At 52.7% G+C, this 15,248-nt stretch overlaps 2 protein-coding genes across 16 annotated transcripts in view; both read right to left on the bottom strand.

The window, feature by feature from the left end:
- DNMT3A (DNA methyltransferase 3 alpha) overlaps positions 1–10,664 on the bottom strand; it is a 136,738-nt gene extending 126,074 nt beyond the window's left edge. For 2 of the 3 annotated variants that reach the window (XM_066378714.1, XM_066378724.1), the window contains exon 1: positions 10,188–10,664. The gene's annotated coding sequence lies outside the window, so the exon portion shown is untranslated. Of the gene's footprint in view, positions 1–5,270; positions 5,371–10,187 lie in introns of those variants that run through there. The other variant, XM_066378718.1, reaches the window with a different exon arrangement.
- Positions 10,665–10,814: 150 nt separating this feature from the next.
- The window catches only part of DTNB (dystrobrevin beta), a 196,569-nt gene continuing 192,135 nt past the window's right edge, over positions 10,815–15,248 (bottom strand). For all 13 annotated transcript variants that reach the window (XM_066378730.1, XM_066378727.1, XM_066378729.1 and 10 more), the window contains 2 exons: positions 12,909–12,942; positions 10,815–11,115 (listed from right to left, as the gene is read on the bottom strand). In XM_066378730.1, the coding sequence (XP_066234827.1) occupies positions 12,938–12,942 (5 nt within the window). In that variant the 3' untranslated portion in view covers positions 10,815–11,115; positions 12,909–12,937. The remainder of the gene's footprint in view (positions 11,116–12,908; positions 12,943–15,248) is intronic.

Below are 15,248 nucleotides of genomic sequence, written 5' to 3'. Positions count from 1 at the left end.
GTGTCTGGTTTGTTTATACCCCTCTGAGCATTCCCAAGTGGGGACATCCTCAGTGGTTACTGCCATCGAGTGGGAAATTGCTTCATGTTGGCCAGGGGGATTGGACTGTCTGCTCCCTTCCCCGTAAGCACCTCTAGGCAGGAGGTGGTGTAGGGAGCCCTGAGGAGGTGGCCCAGCTCCTTTGGAGGACAGCATCTGTCTGTGATGCTTTAGCTTTGGGCCAGGGTGGAGGTGGTGGGGGGTCATTCAGGTAGGCAGGTGATGATAGGTGGATTTTTCTTGTCTCTTTTATTTTAAAATAAAAAGCAATAAAAATGGGATTATTATTTGTAAACTTTGTTCAGACACCATCCTAGCATTTCATGAGTGTTGACTGATGGGCAGAAATTTTACCTGTGGTATATCTGTCTACATTTAATAAATCATTGTACTTTAGGTATTTGTCCATAAGCACTCATTTTAGTCACCAGGAATGTTGGAGAACATAGTACTATGTGCTGTAAGGAGACCTAAAGAAATATGTCACCATCCCTGCTCTCAGGGATGCTCCATTCAGGGCGAGAAGAACACATATTAAATAGTCCCAAACCCTCTGTGGTAACAGAATTGGGGTATGAAACAAACATTTTGAGGGGAGAATCCACACTGGGTGGATGTTAACTTCATGACCGTGACAACGTTAGGAGGGTCTCTCCTCACACTCTTCCTCAGCTGCCTGCTTTTCTAACACAAACTCTCCTTTCTTGCTCATAGCCTGGGCTTTCCTAGACACTCACTACCACCGCCATCATTATGAAGTCGCCCAAGATCATGTCTGCTAGGAACACCACCATTTGGCATTTACTCTGGCAAATTTTACATTGACCACTGCTGAGCAAAAATAGAGCAATCTACTCACAGACTGTGTGTGCGCGCGCGTGTGTGTGCTTTTCCCACGGGAGTACTCCTGCCTTGAGTGATGGAGGCAGAGAGCACAGTTACAGCAGGTGCTGGGAGCAGCTGACAAGGACTCAGCATCGAGGCTGTCTCTGCCCTTCTGTCCCAGAACCCTCTGGCTCTGCACAGCAGCCACTCGGTAAAGGGGGAATAATAATTGTGGGTGTGCTTTCCCACGAGTCTGTGTTCCCCAGAAACTCAGCTGTCTCAGCCCTTAGTAAAAGGGTTTGTTCTTCTGAGTCGAAGGGAGGCCCCCTGTGAACTTGCTTGAGAACAGCCAGGGGAGGCGTTCTAGGCTGGGGCTTCAGAAGAGGCAAGGGCAGCGGCATGGAGCAGGGAACAGCACAGCTCCTCGCCCCCAGGGCCCCCAGAGCAGCTGCCCCGGGACACGCGGCCTGGCCAAGGAGAGGAGGGTGTCTGAGGTCTTCAGCAGACTTGTTGCCATGGGGAAACTGTGGGACAAGTATAGTCAGTCTAACTTCTCCAGAAAAGCTGTAAATGGATCTTTTCTGTGAAATATTTCACAACTCATTGGGTCAAAGACAGTAAGATGGGGATGCTCTCTGTTACAGCCTCCAGTTTAGACCCAAACAGCAAGCAGTGTGTGCCTCTTTCATCCAAATGATAAGGACCTGGCTTCTGTGTGATGTGCTCCTCAAAGCACTCTGTCAGTGTGGGGTCACCAGCTAGCCCACCCTTGTGGTTTCAGCCTGGTGTGAGGCTGAGGAGTGAGCATCGTCCTTCTCAGCCTCAGGTGCAAAAAACCATCAGGCCAGGCGCCTTTCCTGGCCTGGCGTCTGCAGTGGCGAGGAGGCAAGTGACAGCAGGTGAAGTGGAGGTTTCTCACTGGCCCACCCCCATGCTGCCCCAAGGAGGGGAGGAGACAGCAATCACTGAAGTCCTGGGCCCTATCTTAACCACCCTGCGGCTAGGACAGTGGTTTGTGCTGCCTGTTCTTAGATCCCTGTTGTGGGGAAGCTGGAATAGGCTCCCTCTCTCCCCAGAAGCTCTGTGGGCCCACTGTGTCTGGCATTGCCCTTGTAATTTTAAAGATAAATCTACAAACAGATGCACTTATTTACTTTGTATGAGTTTTAGGTTGACTTGATTTTGTTTTGACATGTTGGTTCAAAATAAGATTGACCCTTTGGAAAATCAGCTTGCTAGAGTCGTTTGCTCAGCTTTAGTTTGCGGGGTTTAATTAAAAACAGCCCAGGCACAAGGATACCCCACAGCCTCCAGACAGAAAGAGACCTCAGAGGCCTGGCTCAGAGAGGGGCCTGTGTGGCTTCAGAAGCAAGAGCCAGTGATGGGGAGTGTTCTCCCAAGAGGAAGGCTTTGCTTCAAAAACAGTTCTTAGTGTTTTTAAAAAACGAAGATGCCAAAGGAGCTGACCAGGCATATTTAAGACCTTACAAGTGCAGAAAACAGTGACAGAGCTCAATGGGACTCTCAGAGCAGCCTGGACGGGCTCTGTGAGCAACCTAAGGTGTCCATGGAATAGAGACAGCGTGTTTCCTGTTATTTCACATTTTGATATCATTTTATTTACCTACAGTTGAACCCTGCTTCCTTCCCTGCTTCCCTAGCACTTTTCTGGATGCTGTTGGATAATTAACATGTATCACTTTGTATTGCTGCCTTTTTACATACATGACCTCCCGCCTTGGCTGTAGCCTTTTGAGGGCAGTGACATTTTATACACAGCAGCACCTGTGCATGGCAAATGAAGCACTCTATTTAATTCTGCGAGGGACTTAAGGAAGCAGAGGGGAGGGACTGTCTCCTGTTTGGTCCGATTAGTTCAGGCCAGTCATTGGACAACAGTGCTCCAGGGAACCTTTCGGTGGCAGGGTATTTTGCACGGAAGAGACCTTCCTGTGGTTGGGAAAGCCTGCTGATGAGACAGAAGCATCACTGTCTGCTAATGAGGATGCTCTGTGATGGGGCTTAAGCAGGGAGTGGGGTGGAAGCTCATTGAGCCTAATACCAGGATATAAAGTGGTCACATCTGTTCTCAGGAAAGAATGTCCTTAAACACCCTGCGTCAAGATTCAGGATGATCCCGAGCAGCAGGACGAGTTCCCTGGCTGCACTTTGACAGAAGGAACCTGGGAGGACCAGGCTCCCCCCCACCTCCTTATATGCCCTGAGCCATTTCATTTCCTCAGCTTCAGTTTCACACACTAAAGCCCTCTCACTTGCCCTAATTCTCACAGAGCAGTGGGGCTAATGATTAAGTTCCTGTCAGTGCCCTTCTCCCACCATATCTCTTGGGGAATTTTGCCACCCAGGGCTGTTGGTGGAGTGGCCTACAAGTCTCCTCAGTGTGGGCTCTGGTCAAGCCCGAATACAGCATGGGAAGGGGGACTTTCCAAACCTGCCCTGCAAAGTCTGGGTGGGTGCTGAGGAGCCCTGGACGTCAACAGTGGTCCATGAGAGCAAAGCATCCAACACGCAGAGAGGTCCTAGTGAGGGACCACCCTACCCAAAGGCTGAACTTCTGCCTTTTCTGTCCTCTAAGAGTCAGAGAATGTGTGGAAAGAACACCCAGCACTAGGCCCAAAAATCTTGCTCAAAGTATGCTAGTTGCAGAATCAGAATAGGTCAGTGGTCAGGAGACGCCTTTGGAAACCGTTTGCCCGGGAGCAAGTCACTGCAACCGACTGCCCGTGTCCCTGGGCAAAATACTTCCTTGTTCCGGTTGCCTCATCTGTCGACAGGGGATGCTTCTGCTAGTAGTACCTTGTAGGGAAAATTGTGGGGATTGAGTCAAGGTGGGTGGAACAGTGCCTTGCACGTGCTGTGCCCCGTGTTGTGGCTCACACTGTCGTTCCTACCTTCTCTGCTTGCTGGGTTTGCTTCCAGGGTGCCTATATTTGGGGGAAACAAACTTAAGTGTCTGTGGCAGGAACAGGGTGGCTCTGAATTGATTGGGGAGCTCACAAGAAAGGTACACTCAGGGGCAGAGCTGGCCTTTAGAATTAGACACTGTCTCAGTTGTCTTAAGGTTTCTAAGATTAAAAAATATCTGTAAAAGTGGGTGACATTTCTTCACAGTGATTTTTGAAGTGGGCAAACCAATTGACTCAACACTCCACTTCACTCCATGAGCCATCTCCTCTGGCCCTCCCCCACTGGACTATTCTCCTTTCCTTGACCTGTTGCTGATGTTCTGCCGGGTCAGCAGGGTCACATGGGGAGAGTCACATCACAGCACCTGCACAGTGCTCTGCAGGGGGTGGGGTGGGGTGGGGGCTGCCTGTGGCCTCTCAGTTCCTCCCGGGCCTGCTGGAAGTGAGTTCCTGTCTCGGGCGTGTCTAGGTGTGCTGAAGTCACAAGGCCTTTCTGAGGTTCTGTGTACCATGCAGCTGGAGGGTGACCTTGCCCGGGAAGCTGCCTCCCGGGAAGCACAGGCAGGGGGAGAAAGGCCTGATCTCCATCATAAACTGGGAGCAGGGAAAGCCCACCAAGGGGTGAGGTGGGCTGTGGGCAGGGCCAGCGGGGAGGGGCCTCGGCAAACAGAGATGTTAAACAAGGGCCTCTCCCAGCTCCACCCTAGCTTTAAACCCCACAGTTCGCAAAGTTTGGCTCCGGAGGCCTTCTGATGACCCCAATCTAATTCCCCTCTCCAGTTATGGCTGAAGGCAAGAAGATAAGTGACTCCGCGAACCAGACAACCCCAGGGGAAATTCCACCAACCCCCTCGGAGGCTGCAGCTGAGCTCCAGAAACCGGGCCGGGCCAGGGTGGGATATGGGGGGCAGGGAGGGCCGGGCGATAAGGCCTCTGCCTTCTGGGGCCCAGGCCTGCAGCAGGGGCCAGGGTGGGGGTTAGGGACGCAGGCCAGGTTGTGCAGCACAGTCCCCACCCTAGCTAGGGGTAGCAAGCCGTGGGGATGTGATTAATGTAAAATCTGGGGCTTATGTGTTGTGGCCACAAAACAAAGGAGGTACCCTAAGCCTACGGTTGAGGAATAAGAACCCACCTAACCCTGCTGGTCCCAGTCTCGGCCCTCCTCATCTCCGTGTCCTACAGCCCAGTCTGCTGGGTCCCAGGGTCAAATGCCCCTCCTCAGCCTGTGCTCCGCCTCTTCTCATCCTTCTTCCCCTTCCCGTCTCCTCTCCCTGGTCCTTCGGTCCCTCTCCTCACCCTGCTGCCCCATATTCCCTGGTCCTTTGTTCCCCTCCTGAGTGGGCTCCCAGGCTAGGCTGGGCGACAATGGCAAAGGTTGCCTAGGTAATGAGGAAAGTGGGACAAACACCAAACCAGCAGCCAAGGGAAGAGGGGACCTCCAAAGGCTTCAGGCCTGGAGACCTCCTTCCTCACACTCACCTGATGTCCGACCCGCGTCCCATCTCGAGGAGCTGGTCCAGATGGAAGTCCAGGCTGACTCCCTCACAGCCAGCACCTGCTGGCTCCAACCCAGCCCGAGAGCTGCTCCCCGCCCCCACCTCTCTACTTCCTCTCCACATAGCTTCCTCCTTGCAGCCCTGGAGACAGTCCTTCCAAAATACCAGCCCTATCAGGGGGGCCCCCGAAGAGGTGATACCTCAAAGGTCAACGGGCCGAGGCAGGCAGCCGTCACCCACGCATGGTTCCTCAGACTACTGTCGAGCTGGTGAACAAAAGAGCCCATGCCCACATGGCCTTGTGGACGAGGGCCCCCCACAGGACCTGCTTTCTGAGGGTGAAAATGCCCAACAGGCCTGGGGTTCTGAGGAGCTGTAGGACTTAGAGGCTATGCAGCCAGGCTCAGACTGAAGCTCCCTGTGTGGGGCTGGACGCCTGGTGTGCAGCAATGCCACCTCTGACAGGGAAGCGAAGAGACTGAGACAAAGGTTTGAGACCAGGCCATGGGGGAGCTGGCAGGACCCCTGAACTGGGACCCGAATGGAAACCCCACTATGCACGGGCGACACTGAGGCCCACTGGTGCACTCCCCTCCACCCATCCCCACTCCCAAGGGTCAGGTGCAGAGTCCAGGCTGTGCCCTCCTCAGGGAAGCCCAGTGCTTGTGCCCTAAACTGCGCAAGCTGGAAGGGCCCGTTGTGTACGTGTGCGTGCGCCTGCGCAGGACTCACCGTGCTCACCGAAACTGGGTGCAGTGTCTGCCCTCCACCCTCCCACAGGCCGCAGCCTCTGCCCCGTGACTGGGAGAGGCGGCTATGGCTATAGGCTGACATGCTAAGTTTTTCTGTTAGTAGTTGAGGACTTTTGCTTAGACTGAAGGGTATTCGGCTATAATTGGTTATGAATTGGAATGAACTTATTAGCTGGCAATGTGCCTGGGACCCAAGGGGCTCTCAAGTTCTGTATTTAGTCATGACCCTTAAACTCACAGGGACAATTCCCAGTCTCTTCTCCGTTCATGGGCTCAAAGATGAACTCTTCTAAGTGACCAGAACCCACTCTGAGCAGTGACCATTTCCCTTCCTCCTACAGTGGCCTCTGTTCGCATCATGGTCCCCAGGCTGATAGGCTAAAGAGGACAATGCAGACACTCCAAGCCCACTGCTCACTCCCTAGTAACGAACAAAGACTGAACTGGGCTTCGACCTCAACCCAGAAGGCCATGCATGCAGTTATCAAGTAGCTTCTGGAATGAATGACAGTCCACCCGAGGCTCCTTGTCCCTTCTTAATCTCTATCTCTGGGTAGTGCTTGGATCCACTGACTTCAGAAATACGAGGATGGCCATCTGGTACCTGCCTCTTCCAAGGACCTCCCTTTCCCTACCAAGTCCCAGTGGCCTCTGGTCTCCCTCAGGAATTCTGTATCTTCAAAATGGAAACACTCCCCCCACTCCAGGCCGTCAGAGAACTGAGAAACTAATACTGCTTTTTTAGAACTGGTCAACCGGTTTGATGCCCACTTCTTTTACACCACAAGCCTATCCCAGCTTCCCCCTCCTGGGGGAGGATGGGACCATCACGCTCCACCTGTTCGCAGACAACCCCAGGCAGGGGAGACATCCTGCCTACAGAGCCCCCCCCTACAGAGATCTGACTTTCTGTCTGGGGTTAAGCGTGCGAGATGTTAGAATCCCCGGCCCCCGCTATTCAGAGCTGGGCAGGCCTGCACCATCTGTCTTAGGTCTTCTCATAATTGTTCTCACTTAGGAAAATAATACCCACAGGAGTGGAAGTTCCAGGTAGGCCGGGGTAAGCAGCCCAGCAGGGGCCTGGGTACTATTTGTGTGGAATATGGTCTCTGCATTCTGGTGTGCACCTTGGTGTAAAAGCTCCAGCTGTGGGGGCTTGGTGCCCGTGACACCCCTCCTTCCCTCTCGCTCTTGAGCCAGGCAGGCCACTGACTTCCCCGCCACTAAGACTCTAGACCAGTGGTAGTCAAGCTGGTCCCTACCGCCCACTAGTGGGCATTCCAGCTTTCATGGTGGGCAGTAGCAGAGCAACCAAAATATAAATAAAAAGATAGATTTAACTATAGTAAGTTGTTTTATAAAGATTTATTCTGCCAAACTTAGCGAAAATCTGACATTACTTGGTAAGTAATTATTATTATACGCTTTAACTTGCTGTAACTCTGCTTTATAAATTTTATAAAGTAAAGTTACTTCCCTACTTTATAAATCACCATTCCTGTGGAACCGGTGGGCGGTTAGAAAATTTTACTACTCACAGAGATACGAAAGTGGGCGGTAGGTATAAAAAGGTTGACTACCCCTGCTCTAGACCCACTCAGTTACGAGGCATCCATGCAGTTGGTCTTCTATAAGTTCAAGGCCTTGCTTGGGATGCTGTCCCCTCCTTTACATTTAGGGTGATGTCTTTGATTGTTGGGGACAAAAACAAAAACAAAACCCGTGTAGGATTTCCAGTCCTGGCACATGTTCCCTAGGATCCCTGGCCCAGAAATGTGAGTGTAGAGTCCCTCACCCCCTTTTCTTCCTCTAGGACAGCTGACTGTTCTTTCTCTACCTGACTGGCGACAGCTCCTGTGCTGATGTGACCATCACGTCACATCTCCTTCTTTTCATCCTCATAAATGGAGGTGGTCTTCTCAGAGTGATCTTGGGACACACAGCAACATCATCCAGGAGCTTGTTAGATCTGCAAAATTTTCAGCTCCACCCAAGAACTACTGAGTGAGAAAACTCTTGGGGTGGGACCCAGCTCTCCAGGGGATTCTAAGTGAGAACCACTGGTGTGGTATGTTACATAGAGCCCCAGGTAGGAAGCCTCACTTAGTTTTCTGATCCAGGCATGGAGAATCTGTCCAGGTACACGTGGCCTGCAACTATGGGGAGTATCTTTCCAGGGAAGATGGGCTACCCACATCCCACACTTCTCGGCATCTGACCCTGGCAGACGAGAGGCCAGGGAAGGCTAGATTTGGAATCCACTGAATGGCTCTTCACAAGCCCTTTTCTTCCAGAAGGTGCAGCAGGAATTCAGATGGCTCTAGGCATTGCCATAGCAACTGTACCTTTCTGAAGCTGTCACGGGCTAGAGGAGCAGGGTGTAAGCAATGCAGAAGAGGGGGAGTCTGCCAGTGGATAAAGCACACCCAGCAGATGAGGCTGCGAAAATAAATGGAACCTCAGCATGGCTGGGATTTATAGAACTGAGCTTGGTGGGGCTGTGACTTCCTACCCAGAACGCGTTTGGGATCTCTCTAGGGGTCTTCACAGCTACAAAACAGCACCAACCAATCTTAACAGGCCCATGAAGTTGACAGTATATGCCAGTTATCTCAAAAGATCATTTAGCTAGCTTAAATCAGGGTCCTAAATGGTCAGAGTAATTAAGAAGGAAGAGCTCACTACAGGATGGTCACTGGTGTTTCCAGTCAGGGAAGAGGAAAGAGACCCAACTTTAAGCTGCTGATATAAATCAGATGCCAAGAAGTCAGGAGGCAATAAAAAAAATTTTTTTTAAATTAAAAAGCTCTGGTTGGCTAGCTCAGTTGGCTAGTTCATGGTCCCACTGCACAAAGGTCTCTAGTTTGATCCCTGGTCAGGGGATACAGAATCAGATTGACGTTTCTGTCTCTCTTTCCCTTCCTCTCTCTAAAAATCAATGCTTTTTAAAAATGAGAAAAGTCAGAAGGCACGGCAGGGCCCTTAGATAATGGTGGATATTCTAGCTCTACAAGAACGCAACTGTCAACAGGAATTTATATATTAAAAAGCAACACCCCGTGCACTGCCATGTTGGCACCTGTGTCCCTGTGGCTCTCTCCGGGCCCTCTATCCTCCAGGTGCTGGTAACTGGGGGGAGGCTGGGCTTCTCCTTCGCAAAGGAAGCAGATAGTGAGACAGAATCCACCCAGTGGCCACCAGCCTTGCTGAGCTGGGAGCCTCCAAGGTGCAGAGTGGCACACACCAGGCACCTGGCTGTTATGAAGCTTTTTTTTTTAAAGATATTGTTTTAGTTTTTGTTTTTTTTTAAATGTTATTCAGTTTAAAGAGAGGAGAGAGAGAGAGAGAGAGAGAGAGAGAGAGAGAGAGAGAGAGAGAAGGGGGAGGAGCAGAAAGCATCAACTCTGTGCCTTGACCAGGTAAGGCCAGGGTTTCAAACTAGTGACCTCAGTGTTCCCAGGTGAACGCTTTATCCACTGCACCACCACAGGTCAGGTCTGTTATGGCGCTTTTAATCTGACTGTTCTTTGGCTTTACGCTCTGGAAGAAGCAAGCAGTTCGTGCCAGGGACCGGGAGGTGGGACTCTGCCCTGTCCTCAGGGGCAGGGTACAAAGCGTGAGGTCAGGGTTGTGGGGGAAGCACAGCCACCTAAAGTGTCATCTCCAAGATTGTGTCATAGCCCTCCACACCTAACCTCCCATTGTTCAGTACTGTGCCCCAAAACCTTCCACATGGTTACACTCAGCCTAGCCTCTTCTGGCCCCCAGGCAAGCCCAGGTCCCCGCCCTGCGTGTGTGAGAGAACATCGTCACAGGGCATTTTTCTTTTCCCAGAGCCCCTGCTGGCTCTCCAGAGCCTCAGCTCCCGGCTGGTCACAGCGTGAACCTAGGCGGCCCTCCACCAGGTGTGGGCTCCTCCCCACTCGGAGTGGGAGAGCGTTACACCCGACGGGAAGCCAGCTCCCCCTGCTCCGGTTAGCTGGAGCAGTCTTGGTCGCACCTGCCCATCATCCCCAGTACTTAGGACACCGAGGAGCCTCCCGGGGTGCAGCACTCCCCTACACAAGCCGTGCCCCCCTGTCAGAGAGTAATCGAGGGAGCAGAGACGGTAGAGACGGAGGGTGTGGAGTTAACCCCGCTCGTCTTACCCTGGCTGCTCCCTCACGAGGTTTCCATGTGACTCTCACTGTATGGCTGGGCTGGGCCCATTGGCTCTGCACAGACCTCCTCAGGCAGCGGGCAGGGGTCTGCAGAGGCGTGTGTCGGGGGCATACCTCCTGGAGCCCAGGGAGGAGAGAAAAAATAAACGCAGAGCACCGGGATTTGGAATGAAGAGCATGCCTGGGCTGGAGACCGGAGGCGCGAGCCCCGCGCCCGGGCCGGGAAGTGCTCCCCCTAGCGGTCGCGGGTCAGGGCTCCCTGGCGGCAGGCCACCGCTCTGCTGTACAGAACCCTCTGCGGGAGGGACCGTCCCCGGTTGCTGGGTTGCTGCGCAGAGCTCTCTGCTCCTCCTGCCCGCCGAGGCTGCACAGCAGCGGCATCAAACAGGGCGGCGGAAGCCTAACTAGCACGAGAGAAAGGAAGGAGGCTATTTTTAGCACTGTGGCCAGGGCGTGAATGTTTCTAGAACTTAGCAAGGCCTGAAGCTGTCTTTGCAGACAGAAAGAAGAAAATCTGTTTGTTTTTAAAGGTCAAACGGTAGAAAGCTTGTGCCCCCACCCTAGGGAGCACCCCGCATGCTGGCAAGACGCCAGTAAGAACCCCAGCAGATCACATACACAGGACTTGTGCTGTTTCTTTTCTCTTTTCAACCTCCCAGTAGGTTTCTGGGCAGAGTGAGAGCCTGCCCAAGGGGAGTGGTGAAGATGCTAGTTCATGCAGGACTGTGCAGGGGGCTGCCCGCCAGCAGGGCATCAGGTGGTCCCTCCCACTTCCCACTTGCCCCTGGATGGTGGTGACATCTGACAGCCAGCAAGCCTGATCCCGGTGTGCTGAAGAAGACGGACAGGAATGCGCCTCTGCGGGAGGACCGTGCCTTCTTCAGGCCACTGCCGGCTTGCTCCACGTCCCCTGTGCCTGTGCAGTACAAACGCACTGTTACTCATGGGCACTGCCCAGAGTCTCCAAGCAGATGCTGTTAACATCTGGGGATAAGAAAGGGGCAGCGAGGGGTGACAGGGATGTTTCCTTTCCCCTTGGGAGATGCCATGGGCTGACAATTCTCACACCCCCTTCGGGGAAAGGTATATTTTTTTCCAGGAGCACCTAGAATCTCTGGAGTTCTTTCTTAGGTCACTAGATCAGGAAAATGTTTCCAGGGAGGAAAGAAGACACTGGGTTCACAGTGTGAGGTTTGGAACGTGGTGGTTTCTTGGGAAGAATTGTGACCGAGAAGGGCTGAGAGGTCAGAGACATGCCTGCAAACACTGAGGGAGGGAAGAAAGCCTTCGCCTCACGCTGGAGCGAGCAGACCTTCAGGGTCCCTGAAATGGAGCCACCTGAGTTTTTATGCTTTTCACCAGACTCTGCCATTGGTGAGTTTCTCCTAACTTCTGATAGGGTAAGAGAACTATGTTAGGAGCAGAAAACCCAGCTCCAATGGGTCGTGGGCCTGTGTCCTCATCTGCGTGAACGGGGTAGGCCAGTGGGCTCTGATTCGCCTTTCCTTGTCCCCCAGGTCCTATGCCCCAGCAACAGGGGCTCTGGCGAGCTCCCAAAGTGCAAGTCAGCTCCCAACTCCCTCACTGGCCGGGGCAGCCTCAGGCTGCTGTTGGCAAGGGCCTTGCCTGAGTGTGCAGTGAGTGTGGGTAAAAGCCTGCCCAAGCCCTGGAGGCTCTGGGATTTCCAGGGCAGCGGGAAAACTTCTGCAGCTTGGGCGCTGCCCACCTGTAGCCTGAAGGATCCCTGAGTCAGTGCAGGCTCCCAGATGGCAGGTGCGAGGGTAGAACAGAGCCCCTGAAGGGCCTGGTGCAGATGGAGGGGGCTGTCAGGAACAGGCCTGGAGGCTGCTCCAGGACGAAACTACTTAAGAATGGTCTGGGAAAGTTCCTTTTCTGAATCATGGGCCTGCACCCGTGGATTTTCTGCTCAAAAGATCTGTAACTAAGGAAGATGGCCTCACTTTTACACACAAGACATGGGGAGGGGAGGGGAGAAAACACTGAAAAACAGAGAACTCTCATGGCTGCACCAAAGGCATCCTTGAAAGAACTCTTCTCTAAAACAGATTGGTTGTCCAATTATTTTTGTCTTGTCCTTTTAGTGAGCATGCCCAGAAGCTGCAATATCTTGTAACTGGAACTAAGGTTAAGAATTAAGTCCTAAGATGGAAAAACGTGAAAGACTAATTCCTACAGGCAGTGGGTATTTGCCAGTGGGGAATCTATACTTTTGTTAATTTTTGAAGGAAGTGAGAAGGTGCAGCCTGGCCAGGACCACAGGAAACCGTCGGCTATGGAGTCAGTGTGACCCTGCACAATGGAACAGGCATCTGTGGTGAGGAACCGCGGCAGATCACAGCATTGGGCGATGGGCTCTCAGGGCACGTGGACTGTGGTTGGGGGACAGATGACAGTGGCCATGGGAAAATGAAAGCAAGGAGGTGCAGGCAGCGCCAGGACACCAGTGGCTCTTAGTGACCTCTGAGGCCAGAGCCTGTTCAGCTAATTGCCTCCTGACAGAGGTGACACAGCCCTGCCTGAGCCCAGGCCCAGCACAACAGGGCTCCGCAAAGAAAACCCTCAGTTGGGTCCCCACCTGTTAGGACGGCCAGGCCTGGGAGGTGTGACTGAAGGGAGGGAGGAGGGAAAGGAAGACCTTAAAGAGGAAGGGAGAGGGGCCCTGGGGAAGCAGAGCAGCTCTGTACTCACCGCGCTTCCTCTCCGCACTGGCTCCTCTGCTAACCTGTGCAGCAGGACACAAACAACACACCGAGGTCACAACCAGGCCTTCTCACCCCGGCTCTTCTCCCAGGGCTCGTTGACCCCCGCACCCATGGGCTTTTGGACTTGCCTCTGCCCCTGCTGCTTGCAGGCCGGCTTTCCTGACTGGGTATGAAAACAGGGGAGCATCACACTACCTACAACCAGCAACTGCAACTGACATAAAACAGCCACAAGACAAGCGCCTCTCAGGAAAAGGAAACACTGATACACAAATGGAAATAAAGCCCCCTTAAATCTTGGGAGCAGTTCTTCCGGGGGTCATAGCCCACCTGCTCTTGAAAGCGAACAAGGTGAAAAGGAATTCTATTTTAATAAGGGCAGTGTTTCCCTCCTGCGGGCGCATCTGTTTAGGAATGCTAAACCTTGCTCGGCTCTGAGCGCTGCCTGGACCCTCAAACACCTGTCTGTCCTCACAGAGGGCCACGGCTCCCAGTCTACCAGACGTGCAGCAGTGTTCTTCAAGTGTGCAAACTATGCACAGCTCCCAGCGCCCTGAATGGCAGGTTCTGGGAGAGGGGATTCTGAAGGACACAGGAGCATAAAGTGAGGCTTCAGCGCAGCTGAGACAAATTCAGGGGAGAGTCCTGTTTGCCTGTGTCTTGGTGAATAGTCCGCACTGCTCCAGGTCAGGGGTGAGGGGACGCAAAGTAGGAAGGACACCCCAAGAGAGCAGAAGCATTCCCCGGGATGCAGCCAGACGGAGAGCCAAGGTGGGGCAGGGAGAAACCTGAGGGGTGAATGTGGCTGGGAAGTCCAGCTCGGTCGTGAATTCTTCAAGTGTCCATCTGACTCTCAGGGTTTTTGCATTGAGCAGCCTATGTTTGCCTGACAGGGTGCTGACCAGCTGTGTTTATATTACGTCAGCACAACCTCAACCCCAAAGAAGCAAATCCGCTTCCCCTCTTTATGGCCAATAGTGACTGATCTCTAAGGCCTGGGTGACAGTAGCTACAGCAATGTCAGTCTATAGTAAAAACTCATGCCCAGATCATGGGAGAGAATCAGAAGGTCCATCCATTAAAACACTTGGTTTTAGAACTATATCCATATAATAGCTACATTTTAGCTACAGGAACATATCTTAAGACTTTTACAATGTTGGATGTCAAACATTTTTTAAAATTCTATCAGTCTCTTATCCCGACACTTAACACTCTTCCCCTTGGGAACGATACCTAAAAGCCCCAGAAAAATAAATTGAGCCATTCTCCCAAGAAGATTCCACATAAAGAAACTCTGGTATGTGCACTGAAAGAGACAGGAGACACTGAGAGCAGAGGGACAGAAAGAGCTGCAGAAAGGGCCACACAGGAACAGACAGAGGCCCCGCGGCCACGGGTCACCAGGCGAGGGAAACCATGCCCATACCCAGTGCACATGTGAGGTGCAGCCCACACCCAGACGTGAACCAGAACCAAGGGCTGAAGCCCATGGTCAGGGCAAAGCCCCAGTGGTCAGGGCAGAGTCCTCTGTGCTTCGGGGGAGCAGAGAGAGACTGAGGAGAGGCCATGGGAAAAGCTATTAGGGAAGGGAGGGTATATGGGAAGAGAGGCCAAAGCAGCAGCTGTTACTTCTTCAGCCAAGAACATTCCACATGAATGCCAGGATCTGGTTGGATTGTGTGCATGCGTGCATGCCTGTTTGGAGCATGTGTTTACATAAGTGTAAATTTATCTCTGTGTATCTGCTCTTCACCTCTTGCACTACAATCCTCCTGCCTTCTTCCTCGCCTCCCACTGGCACAAGGATGTCAGACTTTCCTACATTTCTTTGTAGCATTTCTAGATGTTTCAAACACTGCTGCTCTCCATTCTGACCTTTTGACACCCGTGCCAAACATGTCATTCTCATCCACTCAGCCCCGCCTTCTGCAGGCCTTGCTCTGGCTCATGGGATGGTTTCAGTACCTGAAGGATGTTTGCTTCCCTGCCCAGCTTCTCCCTTGGGGATTTCAGAGTCCTCACCCACACGCTCCAAAGCCCCCCCTTCTCTTATCCACATCAGCCCCATGGGCCAACAATGCTGCCGACACCCCAGCCCAGGGGGCCTCCCGTTTCCTATCACAGCTCCCTGGCCTGTATGGACTTCTTTCTGCCCTTCCTCACTTCATTTAGTCCACTGATCTGCTCAGACTAAAGCACGGGCGTTGGAGTTAGAGAAACCTGGGCTGAACCCGGTCTCTGCCACATACTACCTGCGCACAAGTTCTCTAACTGCTCTGAACCTCGTCTAGAATCCTTCCCTCATGAGGCTGTGAAATCACAC

Source organism: Saccopteryx leptura, chromosome 3 (assembly GCF_036850995.1).
Source record: "Saccopteryx leptura isolate mSacLep1 chromosome 3, mSacLep1_pri_phased_curated, whole genome shotgun sequence".
In the NCBI taxonomy this organism is placed as follows: Eukaryota; Metazoa; Chordata; class Mammalia; order Chiroptera; family Emballonuridae; genus Saccopteryx; species Saccopteryx leptura.
This window is presented reverse-complemented; position numbering and strand designations above follow the sequence as displayed.